Below are 24,534 nucleotides of genomic sequence, written 5' to 3' on the forward strand. Positions count from 1 at the left end.
ATGCATTTTACCAATTTTATTATATGGGTCAGAAGTTTGGGAGTATGAAAATGCAGCTATTTTAGAAAGAACGCATCTGAAATTTTGTAAGTATATACTAAAAGGTCACATGCAACGTAAAACAGAACTTTGCAGATTCTGATACCTTTCGGTATGGACTTACCGAAACAAATCATCAAAAGTGCAAATTCTACTTATTTTAGAGTTGAAAAATAACGCGATGAAAAAATCCGCGCGAAATCGGAGTTCAAACGATTCACTAATTTTCCCCCAGCGCGTGGGGGGAATTGAAGTGGTTTCAACAGCTGGGATGCGCTCATAGAACATGCGCAGTGAAATAGGTTCGCGCAGCTTGGAAGCAGGTTGTCCGGTGAATACTCGGCGAAGGCTTTGGTGTGAGCTATTTTTCTAATGTTTTGTTGATATTTCACAGGCGCGAGCTTTTCATATGTTATTACAGTAGATAACCGATTTCACTGTTTATATAATTTCATTTGTCTATTTCACCATACGTTCTTCTTACCGAGTCACTTTCTCAGTTTTTTAATTATGGTTGATTTTGTTTGTTGCATGTGACCTTAAAGGTAAGACAATCTACTCCAAATTTTTTGGTTTATGGGGAACTCGGTAGATATCCTTTTGAAGTAATGATTAAAACAAGAATAATAGGTTACTGGTGTAAAGTCATTACTTCAATACATAAGTTTCCTCATATAGTGTATAGTGTAATGGCTATTGTGTCAACTTGTTTGGGTATTCAATTTGATCTTTTAATTGTAGTGAAAAGTATACTTGAAGTAATGATTAAAACAAGAATAAAAAAGTTATCTTATATATGGCAGTCCCAAAGGTTTCCTTCCGCATCCTGGCTGAAAACCTATGTTAAATACACACTTATAGATCAGTTTAAGCAATCACGGAATGCTGACCTTCAAAACTCATCAAAAGGTAAATACTACTCCTTATATAAGCATACTGCCAACTTAGAACCTTATTTAATCAGTCTCCCATTGAAACAACGTATCTGGTTAACAAAACTGCGAACATGCAATCACAGATTACCGATTGAAACCGGCAGATGGTATAACATAGACACAGAAAATAGAATATGTACAATTTGAGAGCTTCGAAAATATAGGCCCTGAATCCTGAGTGCTGAGTATCCCCCGTTCTTCCGCCAAGATGGCGGCCGGCATTGACACTGCCCTTGTCTACCACCATCTTTGATCTACCTGTTGATTTGCTGCCAGTAAGGGTAGGTGAATCGTGCGTGCGTCACAGCAAACTCACGCTACCCGGATTCTCCACCATCTGTCCAAGAGCGTCCGTTGTGGTGCACTCGGATGGTAGTTCAAGAGGCGGAAGACAAGTCAGGTGTGAAGTTGAAGACAGCAGCAGCCATGTTTATTATGGTTGGGGAATAATGGTAGAAATGGTACATAAGATGGAAATCACGTGACAGAACGCACATCGGGACCGAGTGGCCAATGTTCCCGATGTGGAGACCCGCTCTGTCACTTACACACATTCAGAAGTCGGACGGTGATTCTTCATCGTCGACGTAGTCGTTGGTGAGACGACGGCCTTGGCCGACGCCCCGACTAGCCGCACAGTCCGTCCGCTTCGGTGGATGATCTGGGCCCGTCTCGTCGCCTCTTCTCTGACTGGTCGCCCTGCTTGGTCTCCCTCATTGACCATGTGAGTCCGGTTTTATGCATTGGGACATTACGCCACGTTGTGCAAGGTCACTGACCTGTGTACATGTACATACGTAAGATCCGCCGACGTGGGGAGAAGTTAATTGACATTTACTGATGGCATTGAGAATTAAGGGTCCTGCCCTGAGGGGAGTTTATGATAAAAGGGCTACACCGAATGATTGCTGAATACATTAAACAGACAAAGGGGATAGAATTTCGGTGCAATTTGGATATATATGGAAACAATTATGTTGTTTGAATATATGAAGTTTTACAGAAACTTATTGAAAAGGTTTACTCTATGACATATGCAAGATTTGAACATGTCATTGGTTTGGTGTGAGTTTGTTTAGTTTCTACTACTAGATTGGCATGAGGCCAGGAATACTATACTAAAATGAAATTTCAACTTTCTCTCTTGAAATGTTAAGATAACTAGTTTCCTCGGAATACACGTGTCAATTGTACATGTTTCGTTTGTTCATTACTTTAAATTGACATTACAAACTTACTATATAGAGACTCTCAATTGTCATCTGATATAAACTTACAAATATCCGAGGTTTGCCGAGGTATTTTTACCTTTAATCAACGAGATGATAAATTTGATATCAGAAAACACGAGGGTGAGAATTTATTTATCATCCAAAATCATTCTTCATCTGAATTTATCTGAATACACGTACATAACTGCTATTAGGCTCCTTGAGCAGTGATCCCAGTGGGGTCATAACATTGTGACGTCATTAACTGTGTATTGTCAGCTGTGTTCTTAGAGATGTCAAAGCATTGTGAGGTCATAAACTGACGATGTTATAACATTATGACAATTCAGTTGTCGCGATATATACAATGTAGATATCGCTTGGTCTCACACAAGCGATATCTACAATGGGGGTCAGTTTTGGATGATAAATGGAGAATCTCACCCAAGTGTTTACTGATATCAAATATATCAACACGTGTTGATAAAAATACAAATATCGGAGGGTTGCCGAGGATTTTTTACTTTTATCAAAGAGTGTTGATATAATTGATATCTGTAGACAAGAGGGTGAGAATCTATTTATCATCAAATTCACTTTCAATGAAAAATGTACATCTCTGAACACGGTAGTAGAATAGCAGTGCAGCGATGTCATAGCATTGTGACGTCATCAAGTCCATGACGTCATAGCATTGTCAGGGCATTGTACAAAATCTACTGTCCTAGGAGATATCGTCTGATCTCACACAAGCAATATCTCCTGTAGAACAGTTTTGGATGATTAATTGGAATTTAAAAACAAATGCCCTTACACACAAAAAACAAAACAAATACCCCTCCCCCAAAACAACAACAACAACAACAACAACAAACAACAACCCAAAACCACAAAACCAAAAATACCCAAAACACAACAACACTCAATAAACAGAAAGCCAACTAAAACAAACAAAGCAAGGTGTCTAAATAAACGTCCGTAATCCCCGCCTTCATTGTGCCAGTAAGGACCCGTGAAGATCCGGGGTAGAATAGGTCTTCAGCAACCCATGTGCTTGCCATAAAAAAGGCGACTATCTTGTCGTAGGAGGCGACTAACGGGATCGGGTGGTCAGTTTCGCTGACTTGGTTGACACATGTCATCGGTTCCCAATTGCGCAGATCGATGCTCATGCTGTTGATCACTGGATTGTCTGGTCCAGACTCGATTATTTACAGACCGCCGCCATATAGCTGGAATATTGCTGAGTGCGGCGTAAAACTAAACTCACTCACTTGTGCCAGTAAGTTTCCGGGTCTGAAGCAACTAGTGCTTGTGATGAGTAGCGAGAGACGGGATCTGGTGCACTGGTCGATGCATGGTACAATACTCATCCCTGACGTCATCTTGGTGGATAACAACTCGGGATTACATAACCTACAAACAGTATTAACACACTATTGTAAACACGGTCTAAACCACTGCTCACACACTAACCCATAACCTCCTGTAACTTGCCGCAGATTTCAACAGACGGGATCCCGGACAGGGATGGTTGTGCTTTGTTCACGGACATCTTCTGTCAACAGATTCCAGCGGACGACAATCTACATCCTGTATTGCATCAATAACGATTACTTTGAAAATACTGAGGCATTGACGTAAGATTAGAATATATATGTAGATTATTATTTCGTGACACAGCTTGACCGGAAGTGACGTTTTCCCGTTGCAGGGAAAGTCCACGCAGACACTGTGTCATCACCTTGACTAGTAAACCGTCAAAAAACATCACGACGACTGGGAATGAAACCTCCCGGATTTGTCGTCTTCTGAAGTGATCAACAACATGACGAAGTGAACGATAGCCCCAGGTGTGATGCGATATGGGGTAAAACTCTCAAAGTTTGATCCGTTCGATTTCTCAAATCACCAACTGTGCTTGAAAACATAACAAACGTTTCAAAATCGGGATGCAACGTTGGCAGATTAATGGGAACTCATTTGGGTAAAAGAGGGGGATATAAATGGACGCAATAAACACCATATTTGCATTTATCAGAAATTATCCCACACTTTTTATATTTCTCTATATACAAGACATGACATTACACGTACATTGAGTTGCATAATAGAATGTTGTACAGACTGACTGACTGAGTTTGGTTTTACGCCGCTTTTAGCAATATTCCAGCAACATCACGGTTGGGGACACCAGAAATGGGCTTCACACATTGTGCCAGTGTGGGGATTCGAACCCGGGTCTTCGGCGTGACGAGCCAACACTTTAACCATTAGGCTTCCCCACCGCCCCGAATGTTATACAGAATCACACACTTTGGAACTTAAGTACAACACTTCCCATCTGTCTTCCGTGGTTAGATGTGTATACATATATGTGACCGACGTTTGAAACCCATTCCTAAAACCAGCTTGCTGACCAGAATAACGTATCTGTAATATAATGAATTACAAAAGTAAATATTTTATTAGAGATACACGTGATAGGGCTATCACTCGGTTATTATCAATACTTTTTGAATCACCTTCCTCAGGCAAGCAGAATACCAATTAGAATACCCCAAAAAATTAAAAATACATAAATAAATAATATAATTCAGCTTCTTGCTAATCGAACAGTTCCGCGTTGTGGATTCCGCCACGCAATTTAAAACTTCCGTCCGCTGTGACATGATTCAACTTACTGCGGGATTTTCAAGATGTTGTAGTTCGCTGTTAATACACTGCCGATGGGGTTGAGGAGATTGGCGGACATCACGTGACCCTACACATTACAGTACGACACATGTATATGTATATCCTGGGGAATCCCCACAATATATCGTATATAACACATCAAATCAATGCACTCTTCACTTCACTTCAAACTTTGTTTGCTGTACAGAATTTTGCTGAAGTAAAACATTTCAAAGTCGATGTCCAACATGATTTATGAGCTTTGTGTTCTGGTGTGTGTAGGGATCCTCTCTACATCCGCTCTACCTGTTGACGACGCCTGGAAACACGTGGTCAGACAACGTCGTAACGTCGCCAACTGTCAACCACCTCAAGATATCAACCAACTCTTCCAAAGTCTCAACGCCAACACCGACGTCTCCATCTTTCTTCGTAACGCTCAAGGTGCCAGACCAGGGTTATATTTACATGGAGAGCTGAACACCCTCCAGGTATTCGACAGTTCCAACCTCGACGGCATCACCTGTCCCAGCAGCGTCAGTGACGACCCTAACGACCCCCTGTGGAGGAGATCCCTCTGTCCCTGGTACTACAACGTCACCAACCTCCCCGCCGGTCACTACCCAAGTGCCATCCCCCAGGCCGTGTGTAAGTGTGACAAGTGCGTTGACAACAACCAAAACCAGTGCGAGAGAGTTTCCACTCAAATCCGAGTTTTAGAAGAAACTGGTTGTGAAAATGGTTTCTTTGTCTACAAACCCAAACTCATTACTCACTTCGTTGGGTGTACTTGTGCCAAAAGCCGGACAACAACAGTGGGTTCCAACACCGCCCCGAAAGCATCAGACGGTGGAAGCGATTGTGGGGATTATGGATGTGCCGAATAGACGGGAGACTTGTAGACGATGTCACAGATTGATGATGTCTTCTTACAGTGAAACATTTCCAGTGAGGAAATACCCAGAAAGTCAGTGTCTGACAACCGTCCCTTTAAGCTACATATTTATTGTTTAAACATTGCAATTCCGTCCCGGTATGAAATAACATGTACTTTGTGTTTTTCATACATCACCACGACATTTCCTGAATCCATTTTTATTCATAAATAAATTATAAATTATTGAATGGTTTTAATTACTGTGGTCATTTGCACTTATCATACATTGTGATATTTATTGTTTACCACTCATTGTAGTTAATATCTAATAATTATGTTTTAATGTTTTATTGATAAATGATTGTGTATATTTTATACTTATTGTGAATATGTGGATTTGTACATATACAGCGCCATATTGCTATGGGCATTAGGAGTACAACGCATCAAGTTAAATCTTGCTTGTTATTGTTATTGTTTATCATGATATACTCAATGTCATTCCATTCACCCAACATCTGTTGTACATGTATACTGTTATTTTTTTGTTAACACGTTGAATAAACATTGTTTTCTAAAAGAGAGTTTTTCCTTCTCCGCCAGTGTCAAATAATATTCAAGGATCTGGCCACTAGTCACTCGTCACAACCACACATGTTACCATATTTTGAATGTACGTGCCATACGATTGGCCAGTCGCTGTCTCTCCAAAACCAATCCTTTCATGCCCGCTTCTCCGTACGACCATTCCGACGTCATAGGGGATATCATATGAGTGCCCATGGCATACTATGTTCACGACACGAGTGCCTAAATGTTGGTATTTCCCGAGCGAGAGCGAGAGATATACCGATATTTAGGCACGAGTGTGGTAAACATAGTACGATACGGACTCGAATATGATATTCTGCTTATTACCGAAGTCGTCAAATTGAGGAAAATAACCCAAATCTACTTTCAAACATAGGCTCTCTACCCGCCGTCGCCGCATGTAGAACGCAACGTCACAGAAGAAACGTGACGTCATAGCATTGGTCATGACGTCACGTCACCATGACAAAGAGATATTTTGCTCTAGGGCATCGTTTGAAAAATATGAACCCCGATATTTGCGATCTCGTAGATAATAAATAGAGAATACTACACGAGGTCTCATTACATACGAATTATACGAAACGAGTGTCCTTCCTATGGTATGGTCCTTCGTATAATTCGTATGTAATGAGACCGAGTGTGGTATTTTATTTATTACCCACGTCTTACATGCATTAAATTGACAAAATATCGTATTTTTGTTAATATTTTGGTTTCAAACCGAAACCGGTTTCATAAAGAGGTTGTGGAAGAGTTTTGTACTGTAGTACAACATTTGCATGACGTCACACTGTAATGACGTCACTCCCTTGGTAACCGACGTCACGATGCATGGCAGTTGTCATCGCCTCGTACAGCCTCCTACAGTAAACTACTCCGTAGCACCACGTTTCTTGGTTTGCAGTTGCTTCATTCGTCTAACATCACTGGTGGAAACATTGCATCATGTTTTTCGACGAATATAATGTCTCAGTTCGACTCACAATTAAACAGCGACACGGCAACGTTCGCAATGTTTACATTCCCACAATGCATTTAGTTGTAGAATGAATGAATTCACGTGTTTGTTATGAATGAACAAATAGTTACGTCAGAATGTGACCTAATTGAGAGGTCATCGGTTATCCAATCAAATCGTTAGAATCTCAGGTCAAGTCGTTACGACACAGGTCAATGCGATACGACGCTCGTGTGACGTACGAGATTAGTATGCAACTACCCATACCTTGACCACGTGGGTAATAAACATAATTATCATCCAAAACTGTGTTCCACAGGAGATATCGCTTGTGTGAGATCAAACGATATCTCCTAGGAGATATCGTTTTGACAGTAGATTTTGTACAATGCCCTGACAATGCAATGACGTCATGTACTTGATGACGTCACAATGCTATGACATCGCTGCACTGCAAGTCTAATGGCAGTACCATGTTCAGAGATGTACATTTTGCATTGAAAATTAATGAAGAGTGATTTTGGATGATAAATAGAATCTCACCCTCGTGTCTTCTGATATCAAATATATCAACACTCGTTGATAAAGGTAAAAAACTTTATCAACTCGTGTTGATATAATTGATATCAGAAGACACTTGGGTGAGATTCTCTATTTTATCACATCCCAACAGTGTACCTGTGATCATTCTTATCTATGTCACCTACAGAATACAGCAATACAAACGTGACAAATTACATCACAATAACTTATGACGTAATTTGTGAAACTTTGTTGCCCAAAACAATGCTCTGTGACGTCAGACTGCTACAGGGTTGTCGAGTCCCTGAGCGCCTCTCTGTGTTCTTTGCTGAGAACGGCCTCACGAGAAGTTGTGGCGCTGTATTCTGAAGGTGCTCCTATCAAATAACTGATATTATCGATGAAATTTCTAACTGATCAAATTTAAATATTGTCTGTAATACTTCGCTGTTTATATTGACTGAACAATTGCAGTATGAATACCACAGATGTAGGTCAGTATGTCAGCGAGAGAGCGACAGAGAATCTTCCAAAGATGCGAAACAAATCTCTCCCTCTACATCATACATTCAGTCTCCTAAACTTAACCTGCACCATCCTCATTCTTGATCCCATTATTTGCTGAAGAAAGCGACCTAGGACTGTCATTAAACTGATAGTGAACGTCATCCACGAGATGCAGCCATACACTCTTAGCCAGACAAGGAAGTATTAGCCGCCATGATGTACAGTATATAGAGCAGGGCAGTTGATGGCCTTCCGCCTTATGAAGTGATATAATAAAACTACATCGTGAAATACACGGGCCGGGAGCTCCGTCCACATTGAGAGAGAGTAGCACGTAGCGGGGTTGGCCATGGGGGCCTTTATTGTCGAGAGCTGATTAAGGCGTAATGGGAACGAAAGAAGTGGGGTGGGGACACGGAAAGGTATCACAGCTATAGGGGGTTTATTTAACTGAAATAATTCCGAACTCTACTGAGTTACTGATCATGTATTACAGGGTAGATGGTGGGTGTATTTGTGGGTGGTGGTGTTAGCGGTGTTCGTGTGTGTGAGAGTGAATGAGTGAGTGAGTGTGAGTGTGTGTGTGTGAGAGAGAGAGAGAGAGAGAGAGAGAGAGAGAGAGAGAGAGGAGAGAGAGAGAGAGAGAGAGAGAGAGAGAGAGAGAGAGTGAACATGTTCCCTGAAAGATTAACTATTAGTCATATAAACTATGTTACAGGTCTTCGACAGCCCCTCCCTTCCCAGACTCCTTACCATTAACGATCACCCTATCAGACATTGGTAGCTGAAGACCAAGTGTAACCCGGGGCCCCCTTTTACACAGCACTAAGGTGATCGTAAGCCTAGTGCAATGTTAAAGAATGGGAGTTAAGGTTAACCTTAGTAAAGGTTTGCTTCGTGAACGGAGCCCCAGGTCTTTACGAGTTTCATCCAGATCGAGACGAAATAGCGCCATGCCACGGTATGCCGAAGCCCCGGGTTCGATTCCCCACATGGGTACACTGTGTGAATCCCATCCTGGCGTCCCCCGCCGTGATATTGCTGGAATATTACTTACATTTATCAGTTTGTACGATCTGTTATCGTTGATCTATTTACGTATGGCTGTGCCCCGTCTGGGGACCTCGGTATAACGTATTTTTGTGAGCGATACAGAAATTTACACATTTTGAAATCATAAACCCTTTTTCAACACCCTCGTACTAAAATTAGCATCTTGGAAACTAAATTATCTCTGATACTGTAGAAATGTTTGCTCACGGAGCAAACCGGATGTAGTTGCGTAGAAGCTGTATATGTTGTAAAAACTCTTCAAGAATCTCATTGGCTACTCACGGGAGGCTCACACGATGCTGATTGGCTCATTTCGCCGTGGGAATGTGGCGCTATCGAGCGAAGCACGTCAGAAACAACGTCACAATCACTTGCCACCCCCTGTCTGTACTTTTGTAAATTGAAATTAATATTGGGGAAGGACTTGACTAACATCTAGTCTCTGAAGTGACATTATTTTACATAGAAAACAGTTCCTAAATTAATATCATAAAATATAATGAAAAGGAGCCCAGAGTATTTCTTCATTTTCAGAAACCGAAACTGTGGCAATCTAGACTTGCCACATATTCTAGACTTGCCACATATTCTAGACTTGCCACATATTCTAGACTTGCATGGGCTACATGGGATATATTTATTTGAGGGTCCAGACTACAGACTAGGGGAGGACTACTAAAGAGACCTGGATCGGACAAGCCAGTAGTCGTGGCAAGTTTGGTTTAAATCATTTAAATACTCAACGCGAATATTGGACTTCTGACAACAATTTCATGCATTCGATCCAACTTATGTTCCCGCTTTACACAGGGCACTAATTACAACATTTATGTATTGTCTCCGTTCTACTACTGCTGCTGTAGTCTGTCGTACAGACCCTGAAGCAAATATATCCAAGAAAGTCCACGCAAGTCTTGAAAATGTGGCAAATCTAGATTTCCTCAGCTTCTGAAAATGAAGAAAGTCTCAGGGCTCATTTTCATTATATTATATTATTTTTACTATGAACTTTTTCCAGTAAAATATGTTCATTTCAGAGACTAGTTGTTAGTCTACTGCTGCTGCTGCTACTGTTGCTGCTACTACTACTACTGCTACTACTGTTTGAGAGGGATGCCAGGACTAGTCAACTTTTTGTTGTACAATAGCGACGTTTCGGGTTGATCAAAACGTAGTCGGCCTAACTATATTCTCGATGTCCAATGTTTGAAATGCTTCCATTTTATTTTGAAGGAATCGTTAGCAAAGCCACATCCAAAATTTCACATATGTGGGTAATGTGGTTAACGAGATATTAGTCATCATAACATATTGGGGTATAATATTTCTAAAAACCCTATTGTGTCCAGATATTCAAGCTGGCACTGTTTACAATATATTGAGAACTGACACTTGTTTGAACCCCTGACATCATATATGAATAAGTGAAAACATTAGAATAAGTTATGTCCTTATGATTACGTCATTTGAAAGGGGGTGGGTAGTGTCTCCAAAACAAGCTCTTTCAGTACACATGAATTGGGGAGTCACAAGCGACTGTAGTTTAAAATTAAATGTTTATGCACTTAAATATCTAAGTTTGATTGTTGCGGACTACCTATCTCAAACACACAAAATGTTGCTTGAATAATTTGTTTCCTAAAGTTTGTGATGCATTTATTGCAGATTTTCCGTTTTTGGGGAGTACCAAGATAAAAAGTCAAACAAAATGGGGATCGTGAGGCTGGAACATAGTAAAACCAAGTTTGCTTGAGATTGACAGATAATATGTAGAAAAATAAAACATAAAACAGCTGCATTTGTATTATTTTGTAGGTTTGGCCGACCCTCGTACGTATACCGTTTCCAAGCATGAAAAACGGTATGAGAATCTATATGCTTGAAAACGGTATACGTGAACAACGAGGAGAGTTCAATGGATATACAACTTCTTCAATATAATATGAGCGACGTTTCGGTGTAGCTACTAACATCGTTATCATTTGCTTGACCGAAACTTCGCTCATATTATATTAAAGAAGTTGTATATTCATAGAACTCTCCTCGTTGTTCATCTCACCAACTTCTAAATGCCACTCAAACAAGTTAACGGTATACGTATCTATACTGAATCGTCGCTATTGTACAATAAAGAAGTTGATCATCCATAAAGACCTGTCATTCTACTACTACTACTACTACTACTACTACTACTACTGCTACTACTACTACTTCTACTACAACAACAACTACCACTGATGCTGCAACTACTGCTATAACTACAACTGCTGCTGCTACTATTACAACTACTACTATTTTCACTGCACTATAAACTCATGGGTTACTAATACAGTGTTATTATATTCCCTGGACGCCTTCAGCACTTGGCTTCTGTTCCTATCGGGACTTCCCCGAATCATGCATTGCACAAGAGTTGTCTTCTGAACCACAAGCCGTCACTTCCGCCCTGAAGATAACGTCACAGTTGGCGCGTGTCGAATAGCCAGCCGCGTATGTATATTTCCTACACATAAAAAACATAGGATTGGGCCACAGGTTACAGGATTTCATCATATACAGCATTTCTGAGTAACACTACAAGATTTGTTTACCCGAATAATAACATGCATAATGTTCATGTAGCCGCTTAATATGCATGAGTGTTGGTTTAAATGTTTTACACAGATTATAACAATCAACTATTTAATTTAATGAAATTCCTGCTTGACAACGGTATAAGAATTTGTAAAAGTTATATAGATATGTTGTCCGATTATGTTGTCCATTAAGTTATATGGATATATAATGGACAACATAATCGGACAACATATCTATATAACTTTTATGGATAACATCATTTCGTATTTCTTAAGTGCGACGGTTCGAAACAAATACATAATATAATATATATATATATATATATATCATATGCGGAAATGTGCACACATCACTTTTGCCTAGCAAGCATTGTTTCTGTATTGCGTCTTCTTTGACGTCATTAAACAATAGTTGAGTTGAGTTGAGTTGAGTTGAGTTGGGCTTTACGTCACATCGGCATTATTCCAGCCATATAGTGACGAGAACAAGTCTGCATTAATATACATTGTAAGTACAAAGTGGTTTCGTTTCAAAGACATACATTCATTACGTTGTCATTTTAGAACAGAGAATGTCATAGCACTACTTGTTGGTCCCTGCCTTGCGCTCGGCATTAATGGGTACAACAAGGACTGGTCGGCTCGGAGTCAGTATAATGTGTCTGAGTGGGGTATTCATGCTTCACTGCGGCATGGCATCTCAGTGGGCTAGCACTATAAAACCAGCTTAAGTCTGGGCTAGTACACGCAGCCGCACATACACATACACACGCATGCACGTCGTCATATGAGCGAAATTTTCTAAACCCAATTTCACCTCACCTCACCTCCGGTCAGCTGGCTCAAGCTTACCCACGCTTATTACATTTAGCGACGCTATTGCTCTGTGGCGAGCATGTAACATGACGTCAATCACAATGACGTCACAATTGTAGGTATAGATCAAACACCCCACCCCCCCACACACACACACAAACAAACAAACACACAACACACAAACGAACGCACAAACGAACGCACACAACACACAAACACAGAACACACAAATAAACACAACACAAACCAAACACTAACACACAACACACCAACAAACACACACAACACAAACACACAACACAAACCAATTACTAACACACAACACACCAACAAACACACACAACACAAACACACAACACAACACAAACACAAACGACACAGAAACACAAACTCACAACACAAAACGCAAACACACAATTTACACACAACACAAACAAACACAACATACAAACACACAAACACAAACAAACAAACACACCACTCGTGCTGCATGTACTGGTCTATCTAAATGGACCGATCTTGAAGCCGCCCACTCCACCTCCTCATCGATGCTCATTTAGTTGCGGATCTATAGCTGTTAAGCCAGTTGGGAAAGGAGTTCCCTGTCACGCAGGGAATCTGCGATTCCCTTCATGGATACGATACGTGATAATGATGTGATTTTGCTGCAATATTGCTATAGGTTGTCTAAACCAAAGTCACTTACTCACTTGCTCACTCACTCAAATATACACCGTGTCCTGTACAGGTAATTTGATCCTCGACTAAACAGGAAGTAGGAAGGCTTCCATTTAGAAACGACATTTATTCAACTCATGAAAGACAAACAACGGTAGTGATGACAAGCTGCATCTGGATGGAATGCCATTGTGGGTTATATAATTATCTTATTAACTAAATGACAACAAATTGTCAATCAAGACAATTATATAGTCTTTCGTAATACAAAAATACACATAACAAATATGCATCCTTGTAAACATTCCTTCATATAAAATATTTTATAAAAATACGTGAAAATCAAAACAACGATATAGTCTTTCGTAATACAAAAATACAAATAAAAAATATGCAGCCTTGTAAACATTTCTTCATATAAAATATTTTATAAAAATACGTGAAGAAACAACATATCATTCTTGGACGAAAAGCGAAAATGTTTGAAATTGTGGATATCAACCTAAACGGAAGAAGCGGGAGAATTGACGCTCCTTTCCCTGTAAAGTGACGCTATCGTCAACAAGTCTCTCGTGTAGGACGCCCCAAAAGAACCTCCACACCTGCTTTCACTATCTGATACTGTCCGGGTGGTGATCAACCTACTGTCGCTATCGGTCGCTTCACACACGTACAGCCGACGGAGACAGGAACGCTTTTTGGCTTGTAGATAAAGAAACCATTTATACAACCAGTTCGTTCTAAAACTCGGATTTGAGTGGTAACTCTCTCGCACTTGGCTTGGCGATTGTCGACACATCTGTCACATCTACAGACGGCCTCTGGGATGGCACTTGGGTATCGCCGGTTGTTGTTGACGACGTTGTAGTACCAGGGACAGAGTGACCTCCTCCACAGGGGGTCGTTAGGGTCGTCACTGACGCTGCTGGGACAGGTGATTCCTTCTTGGTTAGTGGTGTTGGATACATGGTCGGTGTTCCAACTACCGAGTGACCCTTGTCTGCCATCTTGAGCGTTACGAAGAAAGATAGAGACGTTGGTGTTGGCGTTGAGACTTTGGAAGAGCTGATGGACGTCTTGAGGTGGTTGACAGTTGTCGGCGTTACGACGTTGTCTGACCACGTGCTTCCAGGCGTCGTCAACAGGTAGAGCGGACGTAGAGAGGATCCCTACACACATCAAAACGCACAACTCAAAAAGCATGTTGGAAATGTAAGTTCGTGAAACAGGCAGCTGACTGTCAGAATGTGACGAGGTGCAGAGCACAGGCTAAATGCTGAGCATGGGGATTTAAGTTGACTGTCAGACAGGGGGCTTATTTTATACACCAACAAATCCGGTTACTGGTACTATTTCCGCACTATCATGACTGCAATATCCTTTGGTGACGTGATATGTTTTTTGTTCTGATCAACAAACACACATCTACCTAAACCTAATCAACAACTAATATATATGTACCTTCAACTTTGAAGTGGTATCAACTTGGTATCCCCCGCCCTCTCCCGTGCTCATTATCACGCCTTGAGATGACGCCAAGTCGTGTGGATCCCAACAGCTGCTGCCTGTTGCTGAAGCTGACGATGCTTCCAGACCACGCACACACACTGTACGGTTTAGGTTTATTTAACGTGTAGCCCAGCTTTGGCAGAAACATGATGTAAGCGACGTTTGAGGCTAGAACTACAACTACAACTACAACTAATTAACTCAAGGGCTGGTGTAATGTTATGATATGATGTTATGATTTTTTTGCAACCAGTTGCAACATATGTATTTAAAAATTGTGAGCCTCGTGAAGCACAGGTGTAACGTGGCACCTTAATGCGCCACGACATCAAACCCCCGTTAATCTAGACTCCAGTAATGAGTGAGTGAGTGAGTTTAGTTTTACGCAGCCTTTAGCAATATTCCAGCAATATCACAGCGGGTGACACAAGAAATGGACTTCACACATTGTACCCATGTGAGGAATCGAACCCGGGTCGTTACGAGCGACCGCTTTAACCTCTAGGCTACCCCACCACCCCGAGTGCAGGGCTGTAGCCACCAGGAGTAACTCATGTCGGGTCAGTGATACCAGAATCTCCTCACATCCTCACATCTGTTTCCGAGCACATCCTTCGTGGTCCAGTGACAGCTAGGACTTACCTGTACCACCTATGCTGGTTGCTGGTTGGATACGGAGGTGGGGGAGACAAATGGGGAAACAAATTTGACATATTCTTCTTTTTATTGATTTATTCACGAATTCATCAGTTTCAATTGCAGGTGAAGGGCATATTGAGAAAGATATGGTTACTGATTAAAATTGAAAATTTGGTGATTTTTGTGTGAGAAGGGAAACTGTTTCAAAAGAAAGATGAAATAGCATTTGTAATGAAGCACTCAACTTTATGGATAACAACTTCTTGTTTATTGCATGGAGCATCGTTTCTGTGTAGATTCTTACACCGATATCAAGTTAAAAGTGACAACAGCCATGTGACGAGAAGTATATATAACCTAGTATGTTGTGACAAACAGGAGATAACATGGTATGTTGTGACTGACTGAGTTTGGTTTTACGCCGCTTTTAGCAATATTCCAGCAACATCATGGCGGGGAACACCAGAAATGGGCTTCACAAATTGTGCCCATGTGGGGATTCGAACCCGGGTCTTCGGCGTAACGAGCCAACGCTTTAACCATTAGGCTACCCCACCGCCCCACATGGTATGTTGTGACAAACAGGAGATAACATGGTATGTTGTGACAAACAGCAGATAACATGGTATGTTGTGATAAACAGGAGATAACATGGTATGTTGTGATAAACAGGAGATAACATGGTATGTTATGATAAACAGCAGATAACATGGTATGTTATGATAAACAGGAGATAACATGGTATGTTATGATAAACAGGAGATAACATGGTATGTTATGATAAACAGGAGATAACATGGTATGTTATGGTAAACAGCAGATAACATGGTATGTTATGATAAACAGGAGATAACATGGTATGTTGTGATAAACAGCAGATAACATGGTATGTTATGATAAACAGGAGATAACATGGCATGTTGTGATAAACAGGAGATAACATGGTATGTTGTGATAAACAGGAGATAACATGGCATGTTGTGATAAACAGGAGATAACATGGTATGTTGTGATAAACAGGAGATAACATGGCATGTTGTGATAAACAGGAGATAACATGGTATGTTATGATAAACAGCAGATAACATGGTATGTTATGATAAACAGGAGATAACATGGTATGTTATGGTAAACAGGAGATAACATGGTATGTTATGATAAACAGGAGATAACATGGTATGTTATGGTAAACAGGAGATAACATGGTATGTTATGATAAACAGGAGATAACATGGTATGTTATGGTAAACAGGAGATAACATGGTATGTTATGGTAAACAGCAGATAACATGGTATGTTATGATAAACAGGAGATAACATGGTATGTTATGATAAACAGGAGATAACATGGTATGTTATGATAAACAGGAGATAACATGGTATGTTATGGTAAACAGGAGATAACATGGTATGTTATGGTAAACAGGAGATAACATGGTATGTTATGATAAACAGGAGATAACATGGTATGTTATGGTTAACAGGAGATAACATGGTATGTTATGGTAAACAGGAGATAACATGGTATGTTATGGTAAACAGGAGATAACATGGTATGTTATGGTAAACAGGAGATAACATGGTATGTTATGGTAAACAGGAGATAACATGGTATGTTATGGTAAACAGGAGATAACATGGTATGTTGTGGTAAACAGCAGATTAACATTAACAGCAGCATGTAATTGAATAGCAAGCAGTACATTTTTGGATGAGGCCAGGTAGGGACTAAGAAGAACAAGCAAATAGCGCAAGTGATGAAGCCATTAAATGTGTCATGTATTGTGGAAGTAGTAAGTTGACTCGTAAAAACAAGCTGATAGGGTGCTATGATAGAGTCTATAGCCTGAATAATTCTTCAAAGGCCGACAGTATTTAGCACCTTTGATAAAAGGTTTGTGGTGGCGAATTTCGATGGCTTCCAAAAGGTTTCTTTTCGTGAAGTCATGATGCGTGGTGTATAGGATCTCAAACTCGATTAGATGGGTAGGGAATGTTTGTTGGTGATCTGAGAGGGCTGATTCTCTGTCTGCCTTGGATGTTAAAGTTGTATGTACTTTAATGGGGGTATAAACGGGACGGGAGGTTTCACCACAGCCACAGCTTAACTTGTGGATCATTCCTTACGCTCGTGCGTGTGTGTGTGTGCGTGTGTGTGTGTGCGTGTCCGTGTGTGCGTGTGTGTGTGTGTGTGTGTGCGTGTCCGTGTGTGTGTGTGTGTGTGTGTGTGTGTGTGTGTGTGTGTGTGAGAGAGAGAGACTTTATCTTAACCTGATACCTTTACTCCATCTTTCGATCAGGCTGTGTATAGACTTTTGTAAGTATGATATCTATCTTTGATTTCTAGAAATGTCTGTTCGTACAATAAGGTATTTGTAGCAGCCTTCATCAGTTTTGTCAGTGACAAATTCTGGCAAGTGCAATCGACTTCGGTTTGTTATCATACAAATCCTGATAAGTCGGATTGAAAGTACAGTTGACAGCTGGCTTAGTTGCACCTGAGAGTATATATTTACTGGATGGCGAGTTGTACCTGAGAGTATATATTTACTGGATGGCGAGTTGTACCTGAGAGTATATATTTACTGGATGGCGAGTTGTACCTGAGAGTATATATTTACTGGATGGCGAGTTGTACCTGAGAGTATATATTTACTGGATGGCGAGTTTAACCACTCTAAACTTTAACCATGATTCATTTGCTTCAACACATTATCTCTACAGGGATGTTCTTACTGTCCCCAAAACTATTCTGATGGCTTGGTTATGAATTGTATCGAGCTCTCCAAACTCTCCATACCATATACGAAACATCTATAGTCAAGTTCGGATCTAACCAGTGATCTATAGAGGCGAAGAAGTATTTAATTTGAATGCAAATGCTATGACTCCAAACTTGTCTTCTTTAAAGGGGTACAAATATATAAATCATTTATTGATATGGTTATAAATGAAACCCAGTCATTAAAACTACTTATTTCGACCTTTAATTAACTTAAATCGACCTTTCTGACGGTCCAGGCTCATAACGCCGACCTTTCGACCAAACGTTACGGTTGAGTGAAATATAAAGGTCGACGTCCTGAGACTAGTTTCATTTTGCCAATTAATAATGGATTACGAGGACAATGAAGGATCAACGAGTTGTTAGAGGAGGATAATCCGGATTATGCGGATGAGAGCACACCTAATGAGAAGATGACAACAGTTTAGATTTTTATCAGTTTATTTCCATACCTGAAACACTCAGTTGACAGATTTTAAAGGTCACATGCAACCAAAAAATCAAACATAATTAAAACACAGTTATCACTTATTCATGACATATAATATACATTGCTGGTTATGAAAAAACATATAAATAAAATTATAAGCGTACAATCGCAAATCAAAAGTGCAAAATTGTGTACTTCGGTTTACTTCCCAAGAAACGAAGCAGCCGGGATACCGAACCCAGTGAGAGCGGTCGGGTGAGCACTCAAGTGTAACGGCTGGTTCATTTGCAGATGTCCTCACGGCTAATTGTGTGTGTATATATAGAGATGTTGGATTTTGTAAATACATGCTCATTTTTTGTGTTTTTGCAATCAACAGACATCATAACATGTCATGTGTTCAAGTATCACACCTGCCTGTCTGTGTAATTACATAATGTGACAGAGACCGAACTGGGGCCATAAATCATTGCATTTTGTTTATGGTGTATAGCCTGATTGGTGTTAAGTTCAAATTGCATGTGGTCAGTGATAGCAGCTGTGTATTGAATATTGTCATTTGCAGACAGGCAGGTAGACACACAGGTGTCAATAAAACAAGACATTGAGTTTTGTCTGTGACAACGACATATCTATATCACAGTTAGAAATTCTGTCAACGCTAAATAATGACATTGCTTTTAAGTATCGAACTGAGAAAGTGTCTCGGTAAGAAGAACGTGTGGTGAAATAGACAAATGAAATTATATAAACAGTTAATTTACTGTCATAACATATAAAGCTCGCGCCTGTGAGATATCAACAAAACATTAGAAAAATAGCTCACACCAAAGCCTTCACCGAGTATTCACCCGACAACCCGCTTCCAAGCTGCGCGAACCTATTTACTTGCGCACGTGCTATGAGCGCAGCCCAGCTGTTGAAACCCGTTTTCCCCAGAAAAGTCTGGGGAAAAATAGTGAAACGTTTGAACTCCAATTTCGCGCGTTTTTTTTTATCTCGTTATTTTTCAAGTTGAATTTGCATTTTTGACGATTTGTTTCGGTAAGTCCATACCGAAAGGTATCAGAATCTGCAAAGTTGTGTTTTACGTTGCATGTGACCTTTAACATTTTTTTGCAATGATTCACATCAACAAATACATGCCATTTTTAATATTATAAATACATCGTAAATTCATATAGCACACATTTTTTTCGTAAATTTTAACCCAAATGCAATAAGGGTGGGGTGGGGTGCTGAATCAGCAAACTGCCTCACGGACAGTGTTCCTTGTTGAAGCTGGTGACGGATGTCATCCAGTTGTCGCTCCACATCCATGTATACTGGACCAGCTTGTTTTCCGTGTTGGTCTGTTCTCGTGACAGGGACGACACGAGATCGAACATGCCTTGCCGACGTATTTCTTTAGGCGTGGATTGTATTCATCAGGGAAAACCAGGTCTTCTCGTCTGAGGGGAAGTGGTGGCATCACCGCTCGCCTGGCTCAGTAGAGAGCTCCGGGCACACCAGGAAGGTTGGCATGGCAGCAATCATGGTTTTGGTCTCATCATTCCAACTTCCATCTTTCATTTAAGGCCTTCTTCGTAGAGGGACTGCATGGGCTGGAGGGTCGAAGCAGTCTCCACCTTCAGCTTTTCTAGCGTCTCCTTCGCCTACAAAAAAGCAAAGAATTCTTAACCATTTGGGTCCAACAAACAAACAAAGAGTCATTAACCATTTGATTCCAAACTGTTCCATTTATTAAGCAGCTTACTGAAACACTGTTATAAAATTCGACAAAACTGTGGCAATCACTGAATAATATTTATACAGATATAAGAATTTAAACTCTTACCTTAATAGCACTCGTGACCGTTTGATGATTGTGTTCATCTTTCACCATGGTGACGATGTCATTCGTTGTTGATGCTGTGGATTTGCTGTCTTTTGCAGCACATATCCAAGATATCCAGTCTCGTTGTCTCTTGCTGACTCTGTACGTGAACCCGCCAACAACCAAGTAACGACTGCCGAGAGCTGTAGCGATGAATCTCTATCTAGCTGTGCATTTGTCATTTCGAAATCGAATGTGAATCCATTGGCCATTCCATAGATATTTATACCAAAGATATGAACAGTGTTCAATATTGGCACTCTGCTAAGTGTTATTGTAAATTTTTCAATCAATTGGAAGTGACATGTGCGACGAGTTCACCTTATGGAAACATCTAGAGTAGATTATCCGCAACCCTAATCACGCCTAATCAGAACCTAACCTTCAAAGGAAACCGCAGGTTGGCGTCCTGAGACTAGTGGAAAATCGAAAGGTCGGCGTCCTGAGACGACACCCTTTCTGACAACAGTGCACAATTCTCTCCCGCGAACGGAAGAAATCGTTGCAAGAAAGTTGTATCATGCAAAATCCTTTTGGTCATCAATCAAATACATATTTTACTACATCTAGTAAGTATTTTTGATTTTTAACTTCCGTGAAGTGATTTGAACACAAGTAAGATATCGTTCCAAACTTCCACAACGCTCGCTGCGCACTCACAAACGTAACCCATTTAGCACGAACTGCGGGGTTCGGTGGAAATCTGTGCGTGGTGACACCATCACCCGACCCCTGGGAGCAATTGACGGCAACGCAACGATTAGGCATGTCTTCGTTGACGTCGAGAAATCAGCAAATTGACGAGCTTGTTACACATTTTATATACTAATTGAAAATCCTTCCTCACATAACGTGACTTCCGGTTCGCTGCAGTGCTCTGGCCACGGAGTTAAATAATGTGGTTTCGTTGGCGGGCGAGAGGGAAGCAGACGACTTTTTGGCAACTTTTAATCGCTCGGTATTAATTAACCACATTTTTTTAAGAATGAATTTGGTGTTCCGCTAAAGACTAACCACACGCCTTTCATATGTAATGGTTAAAAGAGTACAATAAACAAAAGTTTATTCGTTTTTTAATGATTTTGCTAGGAGTTGTTTTAAGGAAAATTGCTGTGTCCCTATACATTTTATGTTATAAAAATGGATACAACATATTTAGATTTTGAACACTATTTTTCCAGTAACCATTTGTGTAGTTTATTATGACAAAGCTGCAATTGTCTTTTAATGTTGCTGAAGTAAAAAAGATAAATAAATCACACAATATCAAACAAATATGATTAATCAAACCATACTTAAAGCAATCGTATTGCATAGATGTACATGTAGCATTATTTCCATACAATTACTTTATAGTTATATGTCGCAAAATTAGAAAAAGTATAGTATATGAATACAGCATCATTTCTAAATACAGTCTCATTTTCACAAGACATCAATATCTTGGACTTTGGAGAGTAGGGTTTAGATAGAATTTAGCCGGAAGGAACTGTTTCCAGACATCATCATACATTTGGCACACTAGCAAAAATGGAATTTACTTTCGACATAATCCTGTTGACAAATACAACCACAACATGTTCTCTGGTCACGAGGGGTTATGTCATATCTTCCAGCCACTGTATGCAATGAGAACTGTATCTAAACATGCTAAATCATTTCGACATATCTGAAATTGACAAGGGAAGAATATATATTGAAACTGCTCTCGGCTTTTTTTCTTGTTTTTCGAGCCTGTCAAGCCTGTCTGCAATCAATAAGAAATTTTTGAAAAGATATGCCCAGTGCCCTTAACAACCAGAATCCCGGCCTCCACCAACACAGGGGCGCCACCCACGGCTCACTGATTGCCCAATTCGGTCTCGTCCTAGTACCAGCAATGGGGTGCTGAGTCCTACTACCAGCAATGGGGTGCTGAGTCCTACTACCAGCAATGGGGTGCTGAGTCCTACTACCAGCAATGGGGTGCTGAGTCCTACTACCAGCAATGGGGTGCTGAGTCCTACTACCAGCAATGGGGTGCTGAGTCCTACTACCAGCAATGGGGTGCTGAGTCCTACTACCAGCAATGGGGTGCTGAGTCCTACTACCAGCAATGGGGTGCTGAGTCCTACCAACAATGGGGTGCTGAGTCCTAACCAGCAATGGGGTGCTGAGTCCTACTACCAGCAATGGGGTGCTGAGTCCTACTACCAGCAATGGGGTGCTGAGTCCTACTACCAGCAATGGGGTGCTGAGTCCTACTACCAGCAATGGGGTGCTGAGTCCTACTACCAGCAATGGGGTGCTGAGTGCAATGGGGTGCTGAGTCCTACTACCAGCAATGGGGTGCTGAGTCCTACTACCAGCAATGGGTGCTGAGTCCTACTACCAGCAATGGGGTGCTGAGTCTACTACAGCAATGGGGTGCTGAGTCCTACTACCAGCAATGGGGTGCTGGAGTCCTACTACCAGCAATGGGGTGCTGAGTCCTACTACCAGCAATGGGGTGCTGAGTCCTACTACCAGCAATGGGTGCTGGAGTCCTGTGCCTGAGTCCTACTACCAGCAAGCAATACCAGCAATGGGGTGCTGAGTCCTACTACCAGCAATGGGGTGCTGGAGTCCTACTACCAGCCAGTCCTACTACCAGCAATGGGGTGCTGAGCTACCAGCAATGGGGTGCTGAGTCCTACTACCAGCAATGGGGTGCTGCAAGTCCTACTACCAGCAATGGGGTGCTGGAGTCCTACTACCAGCAATGGGGTGCTGGAGTCCTACTACCAGCAATGGGGTGCTGAGTCCTACTACCAGCAATGGGGTGCTGGAGTCCTACTACCAGCTGAGTCCTACTACCAGCAATGGGGTGCTGAGTCCTACTACCAGCAATGGGGTGCTGAGTCCTACTACCAGCAATGGGGTGCTGAGTCCTACTACCAGCAATGGGGTGCTGAGTCCTACTACCAGCAATGGGGTGCTGAGTCCTACTACCAGCCTGAGTCCTACTACAGCAATGGGGTGCTGAGTCCTACTACCAGCAATGGGGTGCTGAGTCCTACTACCAGCAATGGGGTGCTGAGTCCTACTACCAGCAATGGGGTGCTGAGTCCTACTACCAGCAATGGGGTGCTGAGTCCTACTACCAGCAATGGGGTGCTGAGTCCTACTACCAGCAATGGGGTGCTGAGTCCTACTACCAGCAATGGGGTGCTGAGTCCTACTACCAGCAATGGGGTGCTGAGTCCTACTACCCAATGGGGTGCTGAACTGGGGTGCTGAGTCCTACTACCAGCAATGGGGTGCTGAGTCCTACTACCAGCAATGGGGTGCTGAGTCCTACTACCAGCAATGGGGTGCTGAGTCCACGAGCACCCTGCTCGTCATCCATGTAGGCCATACAGCTTGTAAATGCAAACACAACGATACGTCTTTTGAAATGTCCAACATGATCACGTATAGCGTGCGTGTGGACATTTTGTATCCCCTGCACAACATCCTCCAGGTGGGTCGGCACTCCTTAGCAGAGACCGACAGATGGACTGAACTGGGAATCACGCAAGAATCAGAAACAGAAATAGAACATTTCATGTTCCTACACCAGGAGCGGGCGGAAATAACACCGATTGTAATCAGCCATGTTTCAACACACAGATGTCGATTCACCTTAGTTTTGAAATGTTGAAATCAGCTGTTTCAACAAGTCGATATAAGGTCAAAGGTCCGAGGTTGACCTATTCCACGAGGGATGATCTGTGTGATGTTGAAGGACACAGAGCTGAGATCGTATTCAACATCCAAAATGACACATCAAAAGTTTTCAGTTTATAAACATCAATAATTAATTGAAAAAACTGAAAAACGATCAGCTAAACAG

At 41.3% G+C, this 24,534-nt stretch overlaps 2 protein-coding genes across 2 annotated transcripts; one reads left to right on the plus strand and one right to left on the minus strand.

The window, feature by feature from the left end:
- The first annotated feature begins 5,072 nt into the window (after positions 1-5,072).
- LOC124254184 (interleukin 17-like protein) lies at positions 5,073-6,279 on the plus strand. The gene has a single exon (XM_046688070.1). The coding sequence runs from the start codon at positions 5,101-5,103 to the stop codon at positions 5,746-5,748; it is 648 nt and encodes a 215-aa protein (XP_046544026.1). The 5' UTR covers positions 5,073-5,100; the 3' UTR covers positions 5,749-6,279.
- Positions 6,280-14,078: 7,799 nt separating this feature from the next.
- Positions 14,079-20,377, minus strand: LOC124254164 (interleukin 17-like protein). The gene is made up of 2 exons (XM_046688037.1): positions 20,287-20,377; positions 14,079-14,611 (listed from the first exon to the last, which is right to left on the minus strand). The coding sequence occupies exons 1-2, from the start codon at positions 20,375-20,377 to the stop codon at positions 14,079-14,081; spliced, it is 624 nt and encodes a 207-aa protein (XP_046543993.1).
- Between the last annotated feature and the right edge of the window lie 4,157 nt (positions 20,378-24,534).

The sequence above is a fragment of the Haliotis rubra genome, unplaced genomic scaffold (genome assembly GCF_003918875.1).
Source record: "Haliotis rubra isolate DU_JTF1 unplaced genomic scaffold, ASM391887v1 Scf567, whole genome shotgun sequence".
NCBI lineage: Eukaryota > Metazoa > Mollusca > Gastropoda > Lepetellida > Haliotidae > Haliotis > Haliotis rubra.

Bases quoted from the DNA above. Each gene is read 5' to 3' on its own strand.
- LOC124254184 (XM_046688070.1), top strand. From the start codon at position 5,101: ATGTCCAACATGATTTATGAGCTTTGTGTTCTGGTGTGTGTAGGGATC.
- LOC124254164 (XM_046688037.1), bottom strand. From the start codon at position 20,377: ATGAAAGATGGAAGTTGGAATGATGAGACCAAAACCATGATTGCTGCC. The intron at 14,612-20,286 runs GCGAGCGGTGAT...TGATGTGTGTAG, and splicing joins GGAGCTCTCTACTGAGCCAG to GGATCCTCTCTACGTCCGCT.